The 24,159-nt window shown below is 50.1% G+C and overlaps 1 protein-coding gene across 1 annotated transcript in view; it reads left to right on the forward strand.

The window, feature by feature from the left end:
* Positions 1-11,969: 11,969 nt before the first annotated feature.
* The window catches only part of WWC3 (WWC family member 3), a 73,687-nt gene continuing 61,497 nt past the window's right edge, over positions 11,970-24,159 (forward strand). The window contains exons 1-2 of the mRNA XM_014528827.1: positions 11,970-12,074; positions 15,864-16,067. Of these exons, the coding sequence (XP_014384313.1) occupies positions 12,059-12,074; positions 15,864-16,067 (220 nt within the window). The 5' untranslated portion in view covers positions 11,970-12,058. The remainder of the gene's footprint in view (positions 12,075-15,863; positions 16,068-24,159) is intronic.

The raw sequence follows: 24,159 nt of genomic DNA on the forward strand, positions 1-24,159 counted from the left end.
TGTTGTCATGCCGTGTGCTTGCTGTGTTCCTCCAGGAGGGCGGCTTTGGCACCTTTTCAGCTCCAGGACTTTGGAGCTCACCATTCAGCCTGTGGAGGAATGTCGCTGCCCGCAGTCCTGCCCTGAGGATGTGTTTACAGTTCTCGCGGTTCCATACTAAGCGGAAGGACAGAGTCCCCACACCAGTGCCTGCTCTTCGGGGGGCCGCTTCTGGTGTTCCAGGGCGTCCTGAGTCCAGCCTGGTCGCACCTGGCCTGCCTCGCTCATTCATTTGTTCCCGCGCCGGGGGTCAGGCCCTGCTGGGGATGCGGCGAGGAAGGCCACAGGCCCTGCTCCCGCTCCTGGGAGGGTCTCAGGGGAGCTGGTGTTGCAGAAACCGTTACACCCCGAACGAGTTAGCCCTCGGGCAGGCAGGCATGAGAGCAGACACCCCACAGAAGGCCTGACTCAGTGCCTCCCGGATGGCCCTTGCTTTCTATTTTTTATTATTTAAAAAAATATTTGTATTGATTTCAGAGAGGAAGGGAGAGGGAGATAGAAACATCAATGATGAGAGAGAATCATGGATCGGCTGCCTCCTGCACGCCCCCTACTGGGGATCGAGCCCACAACCTGGACATGTACCCTGACTGGGAATTGAACTTTGACCTCCTGGTTCATAGGTTGATGCTCAACCACTGAGTCACACCGGCTGGGCCTCAGGATGGCCCTGGGAAGGGAAACTATTAAAGTCATGAAGGACGTAGAAATGGTTACAAAGTACCACTCGTGTTCCTGTGACTCTTCGTGGCATACACCTGCGATACACCCACGATGCCACAACGCACCTCGCCTTGCCTGGCCTCGCTCAAGGGCCTGGTGAATGGCTTCACAGCGCTGCCCCTGCTGCTGCGTCCCTGGCCCAGCGCTCTTCAGGCCTCATTTCCTGCCCACACCTCCATCCCTCTCCCTGCCATGTGCTTTCCCTGCGGCCCAAAGGATCTTTCTACAAAGCAGATCCGAGACAGCGCGCCCTGCCTCCCATGCCCTGCTTTTCGTCAGGACAGCCCATGCCTTTAGGGGGTGGGGGGTGGGGGCAGGCTTCCTTTCGCCTCGCCCACCCTGTCCACCTGCACAGGGCCAAGGCAGGTCCCCAATCCATCAGCGTCGTCCTCTGTCCTCCCAGGCAGGTCAGAAGCGGCGTTGGCGCTCCTCTCGGTGGGCTGAGACGCTGACCCCGCCACTGCTGAAAGCCGCCCCTCCCCCAGGAGCCGCGCTCCCTGCCTGGTGCCTCTTCCCCTGGGCGGGAGCCGGGAGCAGGCATCCCGAAACTGGACTTGCCAGCCTGGCCGCATTTCGCACATATATGAGGGCAGCGCCTGGGTGTATGTGTAGGCACATTTTTCTAGGGAGGAGATTGACGGCTTATCTCAGGTTTCCAGAGAGATCCAAGACCTGAAAGAACCGCAGTCCCTGCAAGCTTCCCTCTCCTGGCACATGCTACTTCTCATGAGCTTGATGGATGACTGCGTGTCTTAGATGTTCAGGCATTTCCCCCCGCGCCTTTGTTCACGGATTCAGCTGGCGATGTACGCAGAGATGCATCTATAAAGAGTGGAATTCTCATGCCAGAAAGAAAACAGATTAAGTGACTGCTGAAAGTGGTTTTGGAGGGGTGGGGTGGGGGGGGAAAATTAATGCAGAAAAGGGTGGGGGAGAAAATCTTTCGCTCTTCCTCTTAGAGGCCTGGCGCGGGACTTTCTGCAAGTGGGTACAGCGCCCAGGGGAGAGCAGAGCCGAAACTGCGATCACAGAGCCCAGAGGACTGGGATGTCGCCGCTGCTGTGTGCCGCTCGTCCGAACAGATGGCCAGAACTGTCCTGGGTCCCCCCCCCCCCCCCCCCCCCTCAAAGAATGTGATTGCTGGGCCTCTTCACTCCCCTTGGCCAGGCCCGTTTTCCCCTCCCATTTCAGTTGAAATTACTTCTTCTGTCAATTGTTACTATTTGTTTCTTTTCCCCCAAAATCCTTCCTTAAAACCTCCCTTTTAATTTTTAAATATCCCTTCCTGTCCATGAACCAAACTTGTCTAATAATGTATTTTATTTTAAAGGACTGCTGAGACCTTCACTTAGCATTTTGGCCATATTCACAGTTAAGATGGTGGTCATTCACTTCCCTCCCTGTACTCTCATCAGAGTGAGCATTAGAAATTTTTCAGGAGGGCAAGGAATAGAAAACATGATGAAAAAGCAGAAAATGGCGTGTATCTGCTTCTTTTTTTTTGTTAATCCTCACCTGAGGATATTTTTCTATTGAGTTTTAGAGAGAGTGGAAGGGAGCGGGAGAGATGGAGAGAGAGAAACATCGATGTGAGAGAGACACATCGATTGGTTGCCTTCTGCACATGCCCCAGCTGGGGCCCAGGATCAAGCCTGCAACCGAGGTACTTGCCCTTGACCGGAATCGAACCCAGGACCCTTCAGTCCACAGGCGGATGCTCTACCCACTGAGCCACACCAGCTAGGGCTCTGCATATCCCTACAGCAGTCACGTAGCATCTTTATTTCTAGTGTTTTCCTCAGGGCAGCGGTTCCTGCCTGATTGGCTCTTGGAACCAACTAATTTCCTCCCCGAGTTCAGTAGGGGTGCAGGGAGCCGCTGGGGAGCCAGCAGGCTTCTTCCGAATCCGCTGCCCACTCTGTGGCCAGGGCCCGCCACCTCAGGTGTGTGTCCCTGAGCTGTTTCCTCCTCGGTAAAGTGGGGTGGCAGTAATGGACCCACCCCTTAAAACCGTGGTGCTGATTGAAGAAAACTCCTTGTCCGGCTGCGTGCGATGCGGGCTTGGCCCAGGGCTGGGCACCTCCAGCTACAGGCGCATCCGGGAGCTTGGCCTTTCCAAGTGCTGCGGACTCTTCTGAAAGGGGGAGACCATTTCGTGTCACACACAACCCAGAGCAGTTTCACGACCGTGTGGCTTAGAATCTGTGGATCAAAATCGCCAGTTGCATGTGGCAGTTTAGCGTGAGGTGGCAGCGAAGCGAGCGATAGCGCCCACGTTTTCCAATGGTTTTCTTCTCCAGAGTTTCATAGACTCGGGAGTCCTGAAATTGTCTCTTCCAACTGTAAATGAAGTACTGACTGGGAACCTCAGTGCGCACTGTATCCTCAGCACAGCTTAGTGAAGTGTAATTCACGTACCACAAAACGCACCCGTTTTTGCGCAGTTTGGTGAGTTTTAGTAAATGTATATAGCTGGTCGACCGTCACCATGATTTGGTTTTGGAACATTCCCCTCGCCCATCATCCCCCCATGTCCCCTTTCCTGCTCCACTCACCAGCGATCTCCCCATAACCGCGGACCTGCTTTCTGCCGGTGTGTGTATTTGGAACGCCGGCTTCTGGGGTTCCTCCTTAGAAAGGCAGCTTCCAGAAGGCAGACTCCCCTGGCAGCCATCACTCCTCCCCTCTCCCTGCTGGGTGCTGTGCAGTGGCTGGCTTCTCCCGGTGGCCAGCTCCCCCCAGCCTGGAGCCCGGGGAGCAGGCCTCACCCGGCCCATCTGGAGGAGACTGGCGACCGGAGGCTGGTCTGTGCATGGGCTGGGTAGCCGCGGAACATCAGGAGGCCCAGAGCTGACTTGGGGGTCCTTTCGAGGGCCCCGCAGCTGCGCAGGCTCTTCTCCATCAGCACTGTGCGTCCAGGATGCCGTTGCTAACACCACCAGCCCGCGCTTCCTCTCCTATCGCGCTGGTAAACAGACCCCAGCACCTGTTACTCCCAGCCCCGAGGAGGAAGCCATGCATCTGTCACGCTGCAGCCCACTCTCTCAGGTCCGGTCCCTCCAGCCTCACATCTGCACACGTGCTCATCAGCTTCTATTCTTTTTTTTTTTAAATTTCAGAGAGGATGGGAGAGGGAGAAAGAGAAACATCAATGATGAGAGAGAATCACTGATTGGCTGCCTCCCGCACGCCCCCTACTGGGGATCGAGCCTGCAACCCAGGCATGTGCCCTTGACCGGAATAGAACCCGGGACCCTTCGGTCCGCAGGCCGACGCTCTATCCACTGAGCCAAACAGGCTAGGGCATGAGCATTTATTCTTTTAAGACAACACCACCCCAAAACAGCTCCAGAGCTGCCGGAGACCTAGATTTGCTGGCAGGCTCCACTCGCCATGGGTCAGGTCAAGTCTGCGGCTCACCCTGTGTACAGGGGAGCACCTGCTGGGGTAGGTCAGAGCTGGAGGAGGTGCCATTCTGGCCCAGAAGTAAGGAACACTAGGGGAGATGCGACGTGAACAGATAACCACTTGTAGTTTTCTTTCTAGTTCTCAGCAGAGAGAAACTGCTGGGGCCGGCCAAAGGAAGGACAGCTTGTGTGGCTGGTGTGGCTGAGTGGATAAGTGTCGACCTATGAACCAGGCAGTCACGGTTCTGTTCCCAGTCAGGGCACATGCCCGGGTTGCGGGCTCCATCCCCAGTGTGGGGCGTGCAGCAGGAGGCAGCCGATCTATGATTCTCTCTCATCATTGATATCTCTCTCTCTCCCTCTCTCTTCTCTGAAATCAATTTAAAAATATATATAAAGAAAGGATAGCTTGCCCTAGCCAGTTTGGCTCAGTAGATAGAGCGTCGGCCTGCGGACCGAAGGGTCCTGGGTTCAATTCCAGTCAAGGGCACATACTTGGGTTGCAGGCTTGATCCTCAGTAGGGGGCGTGCAGGAGGCAACCGATCAGTGATTCTCATCGTTGATATTTCTGTCTCTCCCTCTCCCTTCCTCTCTGAAATCAATAAAAAAATATATATATTTTTAAAAAAAGACAGCTTACTTCCCACTGGGGTGGGCTGGCTGGGCTGGGCAGGAGGAGTCTGGGCCCATCTGGGAAGATGCCTAAGCATTTGAACAGGAATTGGGGGAGGGCAGCATGGCAAAGAGAAAGAACAGTTTTGCTGGGCCACAGCGGTTTCGTGGGTTGCTGGGAATGCAGAGGGACCAAAGGGGGAGGGGGGGCGGAGCAAAGACTTCCCCGCATGAGGTTTTATGGTCTTAGAAACTTGGCTCTTTACTGCTAAGGTCCCCACCGGGGGCCTGTGGAAGATGCTTCTCGGGCCAGATATTTCTCAAGTGGTCTCAGTCTCAGCTGGCGGATTTCGCCGGGATCCTTCGTAGAGTCAGACAATTCTAGAACCAGGTGAGACCCTAGAGCTGCGCTGTCCGGCTCAGTGGCCACAGCCACATGGGCACTTGAACGCCCGAGTCGTGGTGAGCCCCAAATGCGATGGGTTCTAAGTGCAAAACACACACCGGATTTCAAAGATTTTGTACAGGATGCAGAATATCCTTTTTATACTTTTTATAATCATTTAAAGTTGATAGCACTTTTAATAAGATATGCCATTACACTTAATTTCACCTGTTTCTTAAATGTGGCTACTAGAAGTTTTTGAAATAAGTTTGTGACTCTTATTGTATCTCTATTGGATAGCGCTGCCCTAGAAAATTCTCTTTACCAACTGGGCGGAAGCGTATTGTTAGAGTTTATGCGTGGAAATGAACAAAGTGTTTTCAGGACTGAGTATTTGATGGGCCTGGTGAGAAATTCCTTTTCTGTTATTTTCGTGACTGAGGGACCTGCTGGGTGACGTTTTTTCCAATACTGTCATATTGGGCATTGGGATTTCAACATATGAACGACCCTGTCACAGGGGTCGCCTAAGACCATCCTGCATATCACATATTTACATGACGATTCCTAACAGTAGCAACATGACAGTTAGGAAGTAGCAACGAAAATAATTTTCTGGTTGGGTCACAACATGAGGAACTGTATTTAAAGGGCCAGAAGGTTGAGAACCACTGGGCTAGAGCCTGGTCACGTGGCTCCACCCAGCCACCCAGGAAACCAGGAGACGTGGTATTTCTGTGCTCAAGAGGAAAATGGAGCAAGGGTTTGGAGGAAGCGTTAGCATTGTTGCTCCTCCATTGCTTGGGGTAATGAATGCTAACTTATCCGAGGCAGCCTTTAAATATTGGCTTAACTGATCGGGCATGAGCACTTGATTGTGACTATTAAAAAATGTATCTGCCGTGATCTGAAGTGGGGTTTTGTGATCTGATTAATATCCCCATTGAAATATCAGCAACATTGACCTTCGAACTCGGGTAAGTTGACTGGGAGCAGACTCCGCCATCCATCTGCCTTCAGGTTAGCCGGCCGTGTCCCCCCTGTGAGAAGTGTGCCCCTCGGAACGTGCTGGCCCCCGGCTTGGCATGTGGAGGTTCAGGGGGACAAATGCACCCCTGCCTGGTGCTTTGTTCCTGGGAATGACACTTGGGAAAACCGGAGTAAGATGTACGTGGTCGAGGCGTAAAGGACAGTGGTAAGACTTGAAAATACTAAGGCACCTTTTGTTGTTTGAATCGAAGCCTTGGAGACCGGAGGTCTCCCACAGTGCAGTTGGGGGCCACACGGGGAAAGGGATTCTCCCGCACCCCATTCTCTGTGGTCATTCGTCTCGTGGCTGCACTGCCATTCACAAACCTCCGTGTCTTCTCTTTCCTGAGATGTCTTTGAGGAGCCATTTGCTCTTCAGATTAGTCTGGGAATTTGTCTGTGAACTGTAACTGTTGGCTTTCTGTTGGAGTCGATGAAAAGCTGAGAATGTAGAATTTTTTTTTTTATTCTCAAGAAGACTTAATCTTTTCACACGGAAATCATGAATGTAATTCAAGAACGATTCTATGACTCTTATCACTAAAATCGGGTCCCTTGTGCTACGTTAATATACTGAAATGTCAATTGCAATATTTAGATTGAGTTCTAAGTGTGATTACTCTTTACCCTAAATTCTCAAGTTGGAACTCGATGACAATTGTCAAGTCAGTGCACATGTGTTATTCCAAATAAGTATCTGGAGTTAACATGTACATGTTGAACCCTAGCCAGTTTGGCTCAGTGGATGGAGTATTGGCCGGTGGACTGAGGGGTCTCGGGTTCGATTCCGGTCAAGGGCACGTACCTCTGTTGCAGGCTCGACACCAATCAATGTGTCTCTCTCACATTGATGTTTCTTTCTCTCTGTCTCTCCCTCTCCCTTCCACTCTCTCTAAAGATCAATGGAAAAATATTCTTGGGTGAGGATTAACAACAACAAAAAAATATAAATGTGATGATTTGAGTGACTTTTCAGGAAGAATGTGACAGGTTCGTGGTACATTGACTGGTCATTTAAACTTGACAGAGAAATGAGGCATCTTTCTAAAAGAGCTTCCCAGCTTTGTGTTTTGGGGTGATAACCTCCTCCGGGAATCTGCTGAAAGTCCCGGGCTGTGCTTATCAGGGTTTTAGTACAAGTTCAGGGAGCTCAGTGCTCAGTGGGAACCCGCTCTCGGGTGTCCATGTTATGCCATTGAAGTTGGGGAGCAACTAGCACAGCAAACAGGGCCTAATCCATCGCATAAGGAACTACAAACAGACCAGTGTCCATGTTCCACGGGCTCTGAAACTCACTGTGAGCAGGTATGTGAGAAAAGGCGAAGAAAGTCGTTGTAATTTCCCGAGGACTGGTTTGGAGCTGGACTTGGGCTGGACGGTATCCTCTCTGAGTAGCTTACTGAAAACCAGCAGGAATTGGAAATATGGAGGTCGCCTTGTTCCAGGAGAATGGCGAGTGTAGCACCGTCCCACCGGCTTGTCCTGGACTTGTTTCACTAAAGCAAGTGTGTTAAGAATCAGTGTTCATACTTTGCTCTCTGCTCTCCGCATCTGCTGCCCACCTCTCATTTTCTGCAGTGCGGTACAGCTGATGGCAGGCATTCTGGGGGCCCCCTGAGCCTGGCGGGAAGGAGGGCATGGATTCGCGGCCCCGGACTGCCCTGCCCAGCCTCGCTGGCCGGCAGCCCCCAGCGGCTGTCTGTAGCTGGCAGAATGCTGGCCTCCCACGATGTCCATGTCCTATTGGACTGGAACTGGTGAATATGTTACCTTACATGGCCAAAGGGGCTTTGCAGATGTGACTAAAGGATCTTGTAATGGAGAGATTATTCCGAATTATTCAGGTGGGCCCAGTGTAATCACAGGATCTTTGTAAGATACAGCATTAGAGTATGCTTTGAAGTGTGGGAACAGTGGGTACCCTGCTTATCAGTTCATTGCTTACATGTTTCCCCAACTCCCCCACATTCTGAAAATGCTCTTCAAGTTACACTGTACTCCTCCCCACTTGTTCCTTGACAGTCAAGCGCGCTTGCGCCATATGGATGTATTCTGAGTCCTTGAACAAACGCGTGAAAGCTATCCCCAGAGCGCGATGAAAAAGACCATCCCTTGTTTCACTGGTGCGTATGCTCATGGCCAAGCACCTTGGCCATACATGTCAGTGCTTACTGTCAGCTCATTCATTCTCTACCATAGAGCAGAAACAGGAGGCTGCTTTCATAGGTGACCTGAGGTGCCTGGTAAATGAATGATGGTTTGCTGCACATAATGGAAGATTCCGACATGATAGAAAGTGCTGCTGACAGAGAGTACAAGGACCCGGAGAAATACACAAATGAAGGAAACCAGTGTATGAAAGTGTATGTAGTATGACGTCAGCTGGGGACATATGCAGGAAACAGAAGAGAGAAAATAAGCGAAAGTTGGAGTCCGGGGCTTCTGGACTATAGGAGACTTGACCTCCTTGCCTCGGTGCTTCTCTGTCTGGATCCTTTATTTTTTTTATTTTTTATTTTTTTAATATATTTTTATTGATTTTTTTACAGAGAGGAAGGGAGAGGGATAGAGAGTTAGAAACATCGATGAGAGAGAAACTTCGATCAGCTGCCTCCTGCACACCTCCTACTGGGGATGTGCCCGCAACCAAGGTACATGCCCTTGACCGGAATCGAACCTGGACCCTTCGGTCCCAAGGCCGACGCTCTATCCACTGAGCCAAACCAGTCAGGGCTGCAGTACTTTTTTATCACCCCCAAAGAAAGCCCATACCCACCAGTACTCACTCCCATCCTTCTGTGCCCAGCCCCTGGCAACCACTGGTTTCCTCTCTGACTATGGATTTGCATATTTCAGACATTTCTCATAGATGGAACCACGCAGCACGTGGCTTCTTTAACTCAGCACGGCGACTTCAAGGTCCGTCCGCACTTGATTGTGTCAGCACTTCATTCTTTCCATGGCTAAATAATATTCCATTGTGTAGACAGGCCATGGTTTATGTATCCATTCATCCGCGGATGGCCTTAGTTGCTTTCACCTTGTGGCTGCGGTGAGTAATGCTGGTACGGACATGCTTTTGTGCGGACGTGTTTCTGTTTCTCTTGGGTATACACTAGGCATGGAATCGCAGGGCCATATGGAAACTCTTCGTTTAACTGTTTAAGAAATCACCGAACTGACTTGCACAGCAGCTCTCATGAATATGTATACTCGTGCGAATGAGAAAGTAACGCCGCTGTCAGTAGGAGGACAGTGCTTAGTGAAATTGTACTATCCCCGTAGCGGACTGTTTGTGAAAACAGAAGTTACTTCTATTCCTAGACTTGACTCCTAGGCTTACCTGGGGCTGCTGGGTCCACTTCCAAGGTGGTTCACTCCTCTGGCTGTCGGTGCTGGCTGTCGGTGCTGGCTGTCGGCAGGAGGCCTCGGTTCTTCCCAGTGTGCGCCCTCCGATGAGCTGCTTTAGTGCCCTCACCGCCTGGTGCTGGTTCCCCCAGAGCCAGCGCTCCCAGAGCACCAAGGGAGCAAGGTGTGTTTTATGACTTCACCCCAGAGGCCACACACTGTCCTTTCCACAGTATCCTATTGGTTGCACAAGTCAACTCTGGTCAGTGAGGGAGGGGACCACAAGGACATAGACACCAGGAGGCACGACCCATGGGGAGCCCTCTTAGCGGCTGGCTGCCGTGGGTGCTGCTGCGGGCGCGTGTACTGCACAGTGTGGTGGCTGCATCCCCGGAGAGGGCTTTGCGCTCCTCCCTGCTGTCGGCTGCCCCCTGTGCTGCGTGAGCCCCTCGCCTTCTAGCTCACCACTTCTGTCTAGAGAGCCAGGCACCCCCAGCACTGTCCACGCTGCCGTCAGGAGAGAGTGAACGGGCCCCACATGTGGGCCCTGAGGACTGAGGAGACCAACAGCAGGGACTTGGTCGTTTTTCTGTGGGTGCAGAGGCCGATGGCTCGCTCTGAGGGACCGATTCTGTGGGTGCTCATGTCAGCTCCGTGCTTGGCTTAGAAGGGAAGTGGAATCAGAGATATGGGTTGGATAGCAAGCCAGGATAAAATTCACCAAAATGGTGGAGGGATCAGTTTGTTTTTGAAGCAAGGAGGATAGAAGTGTTATTATAATTACCTGCGTTGGTTATTGGACAGGAAATGGGAAAATATGAACTTATAATAGTTTTATAACAATTCTGAGCTGTAAAGCGAGTGACCTGGGCTCAGCGGTGCTGTGAGGTCAGGTCTCCCACCTGCTTGTTGATGGAGGAGCTCCTGTGTGTAAATGTGAGATCCTGAGTGAGAGCCTAGATGTAAACGTGCTTAGAATGCGCCTGCGCTTGGGCATCTTTCTCTAGGCTTATATGTGAATCTAGCATAGCAGAGAGGTGCTCAGAGCTCAGTGTATCTTAAAGTAGCCTTGTTTTGGGTGCAGTTTGGTCCCATTCAGGACTTGAATCACACACAGACCCCTGCTGTTACCTGCTTGACTTGGAACCAGGCCACTGACACCATTGCCGACCCGACCCGTAAAGGAGTCGTGCTGTAGACGTCGTGTTGTGGGATGGGGCCCGCACGCAATACACTCTTGCAATGGAGTCTTGAGTGCATCGTATTTGGGAGGATGTCCATGGCACATTGTAACTTCTGTATATTTCTGTCTTGATATTGACTCTAATTTCTTGAAACCACATGTTTAAAACGAAGACATTCCGATCAGGGCCATTCCGATGGTGTTCAGCAATTTCTAAGAGTGACTGGGAGAGACGAAGCCTCATTGTCGAGCCAGTTTGGGGGAATAACATGTTCAAAGCTGACGGCGCTCTTGCGGGCCAGGGACTTGAGCGGAGCACGTGGGAGGGTTTGAGTGAGTGAAATTTAGGTTATCGGCTTCCCATGCGTGCCAGCCAGTGTGCATTTATACCGACTACCGCGTAGAGAGCTGCCCCGACTCAGACAATTATAGGTGTGGCCCGTTTTCTACAAGAGCCGTCTTGTCAATCAGTGTGATCGCGGGGTGTGGGACAGGGGGGAGTTCTCCTTATAACGAAGCCCATCTGGAAAGCCTGCCTTCATCTATCTGTGTCAAACCGTGGTTTTTAATCAGCGTCACTTCAAGGAGAGAGGCCTGCAGACAATGTGCTCTTGTTGTTTTCCTCAGAAAACGCAAAGGACCCTTCGCAACCTTGACTCCTACTGTATGGGGCGCCCGGGCAGTATTCAGTAGGCATCTCCTCCGATTGTTACGCTGCCCGTTTAGATTTTTGCATTTGGTCAGTAGTTAATATTTAACTCCTTAGCTTAGGGCCACTGGTCATAGAAAGAGTCCATTTGGGGTAGATGGAAGCTGAAATGGATGGACAGCTGGGGGAGGTGGGGGAGAGCAGTTCACAGGGAACGAGAACAAAGCGGAGCTGCCGTCCTGCTGCGGACGAGCCGAGCCGCATTCCGCTGTCATCACCTCATTAAACACGCTGCCTGGGAGAAGATGCTTGTCTTACCTGTTCTGTAACTTTCAATATCTGTTTCCCTGGTACTTAAAGTTGCACTTTGAGATAATAATGCTTTTAACCATGAGTGTACTGATGTTGTGACTGATTATTGCTTAGGCAAAGCCGGTGATTTAATTTTCCAACCCAAAGTTGGGGCAAAAACCAGTCAATTAGATAATATATAATTACGCATTAAAACCTGATTCTGGAGTTGATTCGGCAAACTCACACGGAATTGACCTGCTTCTGAAATGTGCTTTTCTCATTTTTGTCTTGCAGGATAACAAAGCCCTTGACCTTTGCCGATTGTGTTGGGGATGAGCTTCCTTTAGGATGGGAAACGGTATATGATAAACAAATTGGAATTTATTACATGGACCACATAAACAGTAAGTAGAGCGCCACGTTTGAGGCATTGTGTGTGAAGGAGTTTCCATGGTGACCTCAAGGATGCTAAACCCTTTTTGTAGAGCAAAACGATCTTTACTGTCCAGTGCAGCATTCAACTGGATTGGATCCATGGAATCTGAACTTTTCATTAGTCGAGTTCTTAAAAAAGTGAAGCAGTTACGTAGCTACCATGCCTGTATGCTGCTCGGGACTGCGTGCGTACGTCCAATGGAGGGTTTTAATATCTACTCTAAGGCATACATTTCCCAGGCAGTTTGGAACTAGACCTGTGGTCGGCAAACTGCGGCTCGTGAGCCACATGCCGCTTTTTGGCCCCTTGAGTGTGGCTCTTCCTAAGCCTTAGGAGGACCCTAATTAAGTTAATAACAGTGTACCTACCTGTATAGTTTAAGTTTAGAAAATTTGGCTCTCAAAAGAAATTTCAATCGTTGTACTGTTGATATTTGGCTCTGTTGACTAATGAGTTTGCCGACCACTGAACTAGACTATTTCTCACAATGAGAAGGTTGGTTATTGTAAAGTGGAGCTTCCAGCTTACATGTTATTAGTACAATTAACTGCCCACCTGGTTACCTTAACTTCATTTTGGCTTGTATGTTTAATTTGAATACACCAACCCTTTTTGGTCTCTGCATAAAGACTGTGGCTAAAATGGTGGGCCTTGACCACATCAGCCTTCTTTATAGGACTGTTCAGAGCAGTGGTTCTCACCGGGGCTGATGTTGCCGCCCAGGGACACTTGGTCATTACCTGGTAATACTGGATTGTCACGCATAACACAGGTGGGCAGAGGCCGGCGCACTGCTAAACCACCTACGGTGCACAGAACGGCCCACAAGAGAATGAGCCGACCCCAAATGTCAGGAGTGCCAAGGGCAACACACCCTGCTTCACGGGCCCCATTTCATTCTAGACCTTTTCCGTCCCTTCTGCCTCTTCATCAGCCTTCCTCGATGGGGAATCATCTGGGGACCCAGTTCCCTCTTAGGTCCACACTTTCTCATTCTAGTGTTTCTGTCATTGTCATTTTTATTGCCGAGGGACATGGCTTCCCCTTCCTGTGTTTCTGTCCTCTGGTTTGTTAACCACAGGGCAGTCTGGGAGCGCCCGAGGGTGCACCATGCCACCACAGGAGACTCTGGAGCTCTTTCCTCACTCTGGCTCCGCATGTCCCTTAGTGCGATTGGCCCACGGTGGCGCCTTTAGCATTGATTCCTTGCCCACTCACTTCCTGAATGGCAAACCCGATTGGCAGCCATGTAGTTCAAAGAGTGGTCCCCCGACCCAGATATTTCATCTGAATGTCAACTGTAACTGAAAAATAAGCAATAAAACACAGAAGCAGTTTGGATACACATCATTCGCGGAGGGTAGCATTGTTGTCAGGCCACTCCGGGTTAGATGGTTAAACAAGAAAGCAACAAGCTCATTTAGCACCTCAAACGCTTCAAAGTACTCATATGCGTGCTGTTTACTCAGAGTGTGCATAGAAACGGCCTACCCTGAGAATTCCTCACTCACCCGAAGCCCTTCAATTACAATGGAAGAAAATGAGTTCTAGAAGTTGCATTCATCTGAAATGCACCTTTTCAATACGCAACAGTTTTTTTAAATCGTTATTTTCTCTTTCCCTTTTATGTTTGTTCTGATTCTCTTTATTGAAATTTAATTTTATGTTCATCGAATCAGATAATAAAAAATTTGAGCTAAAATAAAAAATCTGACCGGCCAGGCTTCCCGTGTCAGTCCTGGGGCAGCGGAGTTTCTGAGACGTGGCGCTCGGCCTTGCTCTCTGGTGTGGCTCTTACCCAAAGATTGGGCACCCGGGAGAGGCCCGGCCCGGCCTCCCAGGCAGGTATCTGGGTGGCAAGAGGGCTTCTAGGTGGATCCATCACCTTGGCTGACCTGGTACCTCGAGTCTGTGTGTGTTTGGGGTGTCTGAGCTTGCTTTTCCAGGTGCTGCTGGGAGCTCCCACAGGTGAGGGCCGCTCCCACAGGGGAGGCAGTTCCCACAGGGAGAGCCACTCCCACAGGGGAGGGCAGTTCCCACAGGTGAGGGCAGTTCCCACAGGGGAGAGCCCCTCCCACAGGGGAGGGCAGTTCCCACAGCGGGAGGCCACTCCCAGAGTCGAGGGCTGCTCGGCCAGGCCTCTGGCCTCTGGGCCTGCGCACACCAGGCCTCACCCGCAGGCCCTGGCCTCCTGGGGCCAGGCGGTATGACTGAACAGCATAGGCATCTGCCTTACACAATCTTTCTGGAAAGCCTGCCTGCCTGCCGCTGAGGCCGGGACCTGTTCTGGCTCGTCTCTTGTAAACTCAGCCTGGTCATTCCTCCGCGCGGCTCGTCTGCTTGTCTGCGTGCTGAGTCACAGCAGGTGTTAGAGAGCGCGTCTCTGTGCCGGCCACTCTTCAGGCCCTGGGGACGGGGAAAGTGAGACCCAGTCTCCACCCTCAAGGACTCCACAGGACACTCTAGACATTAGGACTTCCTTAATGCCTCCTTGAGCACAACTGGGAGGAGCCAGCGCCTGGGGCACCTACCTCTTCCCTCTGGGGCCTTCAGAGAACCCACCTTTTCCCCCGCAGGAGCAAGAAAGGTTATTGTTGTTGTAATAATTTGTACATAAGGGGCCAAAGACCCCATTCAGAAAACTTGCTTCTGAGAACCCAACTCTTTTTTTTTAAATGTATTTATTTTTATTGATTTCAGAGAGGAAGGGAGAAGGAGAGGTAGAAACATCAGTGATGAGAGAGAAACATTGATCAGCTGCAGGGAGAGAAAGCAGAGTGGGAAATGGGGAGTTGATGGGCGGGAGGAGACAGCAAGTCCATGGGGAATGCAGGGCTGCACGGTCTGGTGCGGGAGGGGGAGGGGAGCAGGCCAGGTCAGAGGGCAGCAGGGCCGAGGCACCCTAGTCAAGAGGTTGGTGAGCGGAGGGCTGGAAATCTGTGAGCTTGACCGCCATGAGCTCTTTTGGTTCTACTCTGCCAACATTTCTTTACAGTGTGAAAAATTGTCGGGTATTGTCTTCCCTGCCCAGTGAACAATTTCATATCTGTATAGTTTTCTCCTCATTTTAATTGTGCATATAAAAATAGAAGGTGTTCGCCCACTCAGCGTGGCTTACTGATTGAGCATCGACTCATGAACTAGGAAGCCAGGGGTTCGATTCCCGGTCAGAGCACATGCCCGGGTTGCAGGCTTGATCCCCAGTAGGGGGCGTGCAGGAGGCAGCCGATCCATGATTCTCTCTCATTGATGTTTCTATCTCTCCCTCTCCCTTCCTCTCTGAAATCAATTAAAAATATATATTAAAAAAATAAAAATAGAAGATGTTCCACACTTTAGGAAGGTTTGTTATGTAGACTTCATAGCGTGCGTTCTGGTCATTCATTTTCTTTCTTTTTTTAAATATATTTTTATTGATTTCAGAGAGAGGAAGGGAGAGGGAGAGAGAGATTGAAACATCAATGATGAGAGAGAATTATTAATCAGCTGCCTCCTGCACGCCCCCTACTGGGGAATCAAGCCCGCAACCCGGGCATGTGCCCTTGACTGGAATCGAACCCAGGACCCTTCAGTCTGCAGGCCGACGCTCAGACCATTGAGCCAAACGCGATAGGGCCTGGTCATTCATTTTCATACTCACTAGTGCCATAGCCGCCTGACTCTTGGTCAACCTAAAGATCTGACTTTGAAGTCCCTTACATTCTTTGTGTGTGTGTGTCTGTTTTATTTCACTCACGTCTTATGCTTTTAATTTCAGAGCTCACCCAGATCGAGGACCCCAGAGAGCAGTGGAGGCGAGAGCAGGAACGGATGTTGAAAGAATACTTAGTGGTAGCCCAGGAGGCTCTCAATGCCAAGAAAGAAATCTACCAGATTAAGCAGCAGCGGTTCGAGCTGGCACAGGAGGAGTTCCAGCATCTGCACAAAATGTGTGAGGACGACAGCCGCTCGTACGCCAGCTGTGAGTTCACTGACGCGTCCACTTAACACATGTGACTTTAAAAGCCATTTCTCTGCTGGGTTATCTGCAGACACCAAACTTTACTCGGGCAAGACAGCTTCATGAATTTCCTATTCGTGTCTGTTAGGTCATCGGTGTGCTGCCCTGGGATCAGGTGGTCATCCGCTAGCCTCTCCTGTAGCAAACACTTACCAGGTGCCTCCCTTGTGCCCAGGCACTGCATACAGTGGCGCCTAACAGAGGAAAGGTCCCTGCCCTCGTGGCGCTTACATTCAGGTGGGGAAGAGGGGAATAAGCCAATTTCAGGGAGTGACACGAAACAGCCCCGTGTTTGTCGGCATGGGAAAGGCCTTCACGGAGACCTGGGCAGTTAGCGCTGTGTCGCTGAGCCTCGGGAAAGCCACACCTGGTTCTGTTGATCCCGGATGGAAAGATCAGGAACCTTCCCACACGTCGAGTACCTGTCTCTGTGTAGGGTCCTTTCTTGGGCTGCCCCCGAAGGTGGAGGAACACCGTATAACCCAGGGAATCGGGGAACTCTCTCTGCCCCTCAAGCTAGATGGACACACACTGATGTCCTCGGAGGGAAGCCCTCTCCGTTTGGGAGGCTGCGGAGGAGGCCCCGTATCACTGGTGCTCAGTAGATCCTCGGGGACTGGAGGAACCAGGTCCCCCTCGGAAGGCAAGGCATTGTGGTGCTGACCCAGTCAGACCCTTCCCGGCAGAGCTGCCACATTTCGCAGCCACCACAGGCGCGCACGGCCGTGACTGTCCTGGGTGCCAGTGAGCTTGGGGAGAATGTTAGAGTCGGTCCCAGCAGCTTTTACTTCCTGAAAACCTGAGTCTAGTTGACACGTGGAAAGACCTACCTGTGACATGCCGGCCACAGTGCCAGGCATTCGGCTCTGGTGGCCCAGCTCTGAACATGAGGACATGGTCAAAGCTTTTATCCAGAACGGACTTAGGGCTAAGGGGCCCTAGGTCTTTCCTATGGCAGCTGCTGTGGAGGGTGAGTAAGCCGCATGAGGAAGAGCGAGGCGGGGCTTCTCCCCCACCTGGAACAGGAATCTAACGTGGTCTCTTACCACGTGCCTTGCGAGAATGCAGGGCCTCAGGTCTAATGGCATGTTGTTTCTAGGTTGTTTTCTCTCATTCTTCAGATACTGGTATGTCCTAGGTGGTTTTTGTATTTTGTTTAACTGCCCATCAGAATGCAGTGAGTCACCTTCATGCCTGCTTCAGAGGCTGGGTTTTACTTTAAAAATCTCCACAGTTTTTCTTTTCTTGTAATGTCTTTCTCTGATTCTGGTATCAGGATAACACTGTCCTCACAGAATGAATTGGGAAGTGTTCCCTCCGCCTCGCTCTTCAGAAAGAGTTTGTGTGGGGTTGGCATTAGTGCTTCCTTAGCCATGTGATAGAATTCACCAGAAAAGCCACTGGGGCCTGGAATTCTTTGTGAGAATGTTGTAAGTACAGAATCGGTACCTTTAGTAGATACAGGTCTGTTCAGATTTTCTCTTTCTTCTGGAATCAGTTCCAGTATTTGTGTGCTTCAAGGAATTTGTCTATTTATCTAATCTGACCGTGAGTAAACTTCTCTCTGAAGGGGTCAGAGAGGAAATATTTTCAGCTTTGTGGGCCACATGGTCTCAGCGGCAACTACTCAGCCCTGTTGTTTCACTGCAAAAGCAGCCAGAGACAATGTGTGTGGCTTGTTCTGATAAAAGTATAAAAAACAGGTAAGGAGCTGGAATCAGCCCCCAGGGAATTAGTCAAGTTTGTCAAGTTTTCGCAGAGCTCCCTTATAATTCTTCTAATTCCTGGAGGCCCTGTGGTCGGGTCCTCTCTTTCATTCCTGACATTTATCATTCGTGCCTTCTTTTTTCTCTTAGTCAGTGTAGCCACCCTTTTATCGACTGTATTTATCTTTGCGATGAACTGGCTTTTGGTTTACATTCCCCCCCACCCACCCATTTCTTGTCTATTTTCTATTTTATTGCTTTCTTTTCTTTATTATTTTCTTCCTTCTACTTAGTTTGGCTTTAATGTATTCTTCCTTTTCTAGCTTCCTAAAGTGAAAACTTAGATCATTGATTTCAGACCTTCCTTATTTTCTCACAAAGCCTCTAAAGGTAGAAATTCTCCTCTAAGTATCACTTTACCTGCATCCCTCAAAGTGTGGGGGTTTCCTCTTCAGTCAGTTCAGGATATTTTCTCATTTCCTTTGTGATTGAGTTTTTGACCCCGGGTTCTGTGAAAGTAAGTTGCTGGGGCTTTTTAAAGATGTCACGTTGTCGATTTCTAATTTAATTCCATTGCGGTCAGAGAAGACACTATGTAAGATTTCAGTTTGTTGAAATCTAGTAAGATGACTTTGATGGCCCAGCATATGGTCCCCTTGAACTGATCTCATAGGATTGGCAGCCCATGGCCTTGGTGCCTCGAAGTCACATCTAGTAGAAGTACTGGCTTTTCACTGTTTCTGAGAACATTGCGTTAGCGATTCTCAACCTTTCAGGAAGTTACTTGGTAGAAGCTCGGTTGAACCATAGAAAACTGTCATTTCTGTAGCTTCAGGAGGGCTGAATATTGGTCACTTCATATGATTCCACCCCATAGAGTTTCCTCCCAGTAGCACCTTATCTGTTCCATGGTCCCTTTTGGTTAGGTCTCCAAAGAGGTTCTCCAATCAGTGTTTCCCAGAATGCTACGGGAGAGAAGGAGGTAGCAGAACAACTTGGAGGGAAGTTTCTTGCCAGTGATTGAAAGGAAAACTTGCCTAGGGAAGAAGGTGTGTCTCACCTATTGGCTCCTATGCCAGTGCAGCCAGTGAGCTTGGGGACTCAGGACTGGAGCCCTCACCAGTGCAAATATAGGAGGACCTATTGCAGCCCGCGGATCGCACAGCCAGCTGAGGGAGCGAGGGAGGAACGCACCCAGCCTCGCGGCCACTGAGGGAATGTAGGGCCTGGTTCAGAACCTGTGGTCCTGTGGAGCTGGGACATCCCTCAGCGGCCAGTTTTTGATTTCCAGGCTTGGCACTCCCTTCACACTGGGGCCAATAGGGAATCACTCTGGGCTCCATCCCTCCCCGAGCTCCATGGGATCTGATGGATGCCCAGGAGAAAAGGAGCTCTGATGATGCTGTCTTCCAAGTGGCGTCTGAAGAAACCTTCAGAAGAGGAAACAGATGACTGTGGTGTCGACTTGAAATTCTAACGTGCTCCTCAGACTCCATTTCCCGACCACCACAAGCCCCTGCCTAGACGCCACCTCCGCATCTGTGCGTGTGGGCTGCTCTGGAGACCAGATCGGGCCTGTCTTCATGACGGGCTGGGGAGGCCAGCGGGTCTTGCTGGGTCCTGTGTCAAAGACCACGGATGGAGTCTAGAAGGAATCCAAGCGGTTCATCAGGCTGCTGCTGTCCCTGGGGCTTTGACCCAAGCTCTTTCTTTTTGCCGTTTAATCTGAACTGCCAGCTACAATGAGAAAAATTCTTAGATGTGACTCAAATGAATTCCTTTTGGCCACGGGATCAAGTTCAAGACAGTGGTCCTATTGGCTTGAATCTTCATGATCTAACAGGTGTCACCTACAGGTCTGGGCCCACGTCGGGAGCTGCTGGTGGTAGGATCCGTAGCATCCCTGGGCTGCAATCGGCCGCACAGGCCTCACAGCCCAACTTGCCCTCAGTGCTAGTCAGTTAAAGCGGGGAGGCGCGCCCTTGCCCTGGTCCTAGGAACAGAATAACACTTGGGCTCATTTCCCATGATTCCCTCATTGTTGGTAACTTGAAGCTAAGAGGAGCAATATTTAGCGAACTAGAGTTTTTGGGCATGGTTATGATAGCAACATTGTGAAGCACGTGGTGTTATCTCCATTGGACACACGAGGAACTGAATGTTGGAGAGGCCGAATTCCTTTTTCAAGGTTACATGCCCAGTCAGTGGTAGAACTTGGATTTGAACCCACATCTGGTTGTGCATGTAGCCTTCAGTGCTCTGTACCCTTTCCTAGTCATGGCAGAGGCAGCTCACAAGAGCCGGCGGGGTTTTTGGAACCCCTTGCCCTCCCATTGTCCAAGTGACCTGCAAATACAGACCGGCTGTAAGCTGACAAGTCATCGGACTGTTTTGCAACACTAAATGGGGCAAGTGGAAGGCAGAGCGCTTTCTGCTTTTTGACTTTCTCATGGCCCACGGTAGGATTGCTAAACTATTCGTTTAGTTTTCAAAGATATTTATGTGGCACCTGGTGTTGGTATACACTAAATGGTGGGGACCTGATTTATCCCTAATGGCTGATTATAGGGAGAAATGAGGCCATGGTGGTGAACGGAAGAATGAACTAGAACAGCCATTTCTAGTATTGGAGCAGAAGGGGATAGAGGAGGGTGGGATTTCCCTGAGTTATGGGAATCACCAGACCAAAACCCCATTCGTTGGAGAGGAAAGATCTGGTGTTAATATTGTACCATCTGGTACCTAAGAAGATCTAGGTCATTTTTGTCCCTGACCAAAGCAGACATAGGCGCTTTGCTGGGACACAGATTTGAGCATGCGTGTCCCCATAAGGTTAAAAGAACCCGACTTGATTTGTGTGAACCGGTGAGCTAGCCGTTCAGTACCCAGTCCCAGTACGTTTTCTGCAACTCCATTTTGTAGAGTTTTCTCCTACTGTCTTCATGCTGATATGTCCTTCTATTTGCCTTCTCTTTTTAATGCTGAACACATTCGTTATTTCAGAAACTTTTTTTCTGGAGTTAATGTTTTCATTCATCCTTCCTGAGAAGCTCTAGCCTCCGGATGTGTTGAGATGAAGTATATGACCATTTGCAGCATCTTTTGGGGGGGGGTGCTTGCATGGGGTAAATTATAGTCTGAACCACAGGCCAACGAATTACGGATGGCCCACAGGCTAAGTACTGTCCACTCAGGGTATTTGTGAATAAAGTTTTATTGGAAGACAGCCACATCCATTCACTTACCTATTGTCTATAGCAGCTACAGGGGGAGAGTTGAGTTGAGACAGAGACTGTATTCCCCAAAGCCAAAAATACTATCTGGCCCTTCGCAGAGAAAGTGTCGCAGTCCCTGGTCTACACCAGTGGTTCTCCACGCTGCCCGGCTGCGCACAGTCTCCTGAGAGGCTGGTAAAAACTGCTGCTGGCTGGGTACAGATTTGGGTTGAGTGGGGCCAGACATTTTTTACAAAGCTCCCCAAGCGATTCTGAGAGTTGAGACCCACTAGTCTAGATGGACTCTTTCAGCAGCAGGAACATGGCTTTCTATGTTCCCCTGGCTCCCAGGAGCTCCCAGAAGTCTACACCAGGTCTCTTTGGGTGGCTGGGAAAGAGCCGGCCTTATCTCTGTTGGGAAAGTGCTGATCCACCCTGAATTCCTGAGTTAGGTGGTGGTGAAGCTTGACCTTATCAGCCATCAGTCCTGCCAACATTCTTTCTGAAGCTCCAAGGCCCTCCCACAAAGACTATCTTCCTTTAGTTCTCTGCTGAAGGCTTTCTCATCATCTACTATCTAGATTAGGATAAGGGCCAAAGTCCATCCATTTAGCCTTTTGTTTTCCCTCCTGCGAGCATGTCGGAGCAGGCAGGAGAAAAATGGATCGCGCAGCATTTTTCACAGGTATTAGTTGGCAAGAGGCAGTCTCGAAGGTTGTAGCAGAGCACGCATGTTTACTGAGAGATAATCCCCTCCTCTGCTCTAGACGGGATTCCTGCTTGCGATTTGGTGGCTTCTTGCTTGCTTCTGTGGGTCTCGAGTGGGCTGGAGTTTTTTTTGATCCTGTGCTTACAGTGCCTTTTAAAAAATGTTGTGCCCTCCTTTGTTGGCCTGGTTATCGCTGCTCTGGTAATTAGTACCTGTCAGCGCGGAGTCTGTCGGGGCCTGCCTCCTTTCCACCAGTCTCCCCCGGCTCCCCGAGCAACCCCTCCAGTCTGAGCCTGGAGGCGCACCTGGTCTTGAGGAGCTGTCTGTCCAGGGGATGTCTTTGAAGAAGGACTACTGGTCTTTTAAAGCATTTCATCCCCCTGGGGTGTGACCTTCGCTTCTCACAGCACAGAGGCCTGCGGGGAAGAGAGAGAGAGAGAGAGAGAGAGAGAGAGAGACACACACAGTTCCCCCTGTCAGTACCCTGGGGATGGAAATCCACCATCAGCATTGCAGTCTGCAGCATTTTGAGTGTTAAATACACAGGTCTGGTTCGCATAGTGGGCAATGGGCTTTGGGGAGCCGAGGGGCCATTCCTTCTTACATTGGAAAAGCTAATCTGATTAAAGGATGTTGGACAGCTGACCTGTAGCAGCCCAAGTTCCAGACACAAGTGCCTCTGTGACTTAATGGCATAATGCAGATCAAGTCCCTGCAAACTCAGTCTTTAATCTCTAAAGTGGGGGGCATAATCATCATCACTCACAAAGATTTTTATGAGAATAGATGAAATAAGTGTGAAAGGCACCCTATAATAGCAAGGTACAATAATTTACATTGTTGTGGTCCAGCTAAACTAAAACCGTGTGATTATATCATCCCAAACAATGTGTAGACCTGAGTGGACTCCTTAAGCTGTTTAATAGCTCTGCCCACTCAGCTCTTCAAGAGAGAAGAAAGCTTCAGAGGTGAAAGTCTGGTATTTATCGTAAGCCCCGAGATTGCAGACATGTCTTAACAGAGGAAGGTAGTTCTTTTTCTAAATGATGTACAGCGCATGCTGTTAAAAATGGGGTCTGGAGTCCTGAGCTATTTCTTGGACTCCAGAAATGGATTACATTAGACTTGCTGGCAGACATAAGGAACGGAGAATTTGTAGAAATTGAATTATATTATTAAAAGCTACGCCAGTGTTCACAACTCCCCTTAGCGTTTGAAGATAAGACGTACTCATCGTCTTAGGTACCTGAGTGGACTTTTCCCTCATCTCTGTCCTGGAATTTTATAATTTTAGAGCAGCGGTTCTCAACCTGTGGGTCGCCACCCCTTTGGCGGTCAAACGACCCTTTCACAGGGGTCGCCTAAGACCATCCTGCATATCAGATATTGACATGACGATTCATAACAGTAGCAACATGACAGTTATGAAGTAGCAACGAAAATAATTTTATGGTTGGGTCACAACATGAGGCATTGTATTTAAAGGGCCAGAAGGTTGAGAACCACTGTTTTAGAGGCTGTAGCAAAGGTAACACGAAGGATGTCAGTATAAGTGAAACCTAGTGTGTCATTCAGGGTGGTTTCAGCTGTAAGTCATAGAAAAGATGAACTTCCATGGGCCTGCCCAGTAGGGAAGCGTGTTGTTCCAAAGCAGTCCTCCAGGTGGGTGGCTTCCTGTTGGTGGCACTGGTGGCTCCTGGATGTTGTGTTTCCTCAGGCTCTGCTTCCAGGACCAGTTACGCCTGGGTCTTCTGGGGGAGAGGTGGGCACCTGGCAGTGTCAGGGTGCTGGGAGTTCGGAAGGAGAGGGTGCAGGTTGCCATGTATTTGTCCACTTGTACCTGCTCCACCTCCCATGCACACTGCAAGTTTTGTGGCCGTGATCTGAGATCGTTGGCACGGAGGTGAACATGGCGGTTAGCTTCCCTAGACTTTGGGGGTGGCCTTACTTCTCCCCCAATGGGCACGACCCCGGGTGGTGCCTGTCGGCACGTTCTCCCTCACTCGGAAGGTGACAAGTTGACGCAGTGGAAGTGAGGAGTCAGCACAGCCTTGGCCCATGCGCATGTTATCTGGGTCCCACGTGGAAGCCCCTTCAGCTCAGGTCTGAGACACTGAAGTCCCAGAAGTTGAACGTGGAGATTTTATAGAAATGATTCATCACCCATCTTCAGTGAAACCAGAGTCAGACAAGATAGAAGTTGCAGGATTTGGAAATAGACATTCTTCGTCTAAGAAAGAATTCCATCTTAAAAACATTTTGCTCCATGTCTGGAGAGATTACGATTGGAAATATAAGAACATAAAGTTGGCAAACACGTAGCTCCTCCTGACATTTATTTCCAGTGGATTCCAGTGGTTCAACATTCTGACTGATGGGGGCTTACATAGGAGATTTGCCAAAGAACTGGTTTTTTTAAAAAA

This window comes from Myotis brandtii, unplaced genomic scaffold (assembly GCF_000412655.1).
Source record: "Myotis brandtii unplaced genomic scaffold, ASM41265v1 scaffold655, whole genome shotgun sequence".
NCBI lineage: Eukaryota > Metazoa > Chordata > Mammalia > Chiroptera > Vespertilionidae > Myotis > Myotis brandtii.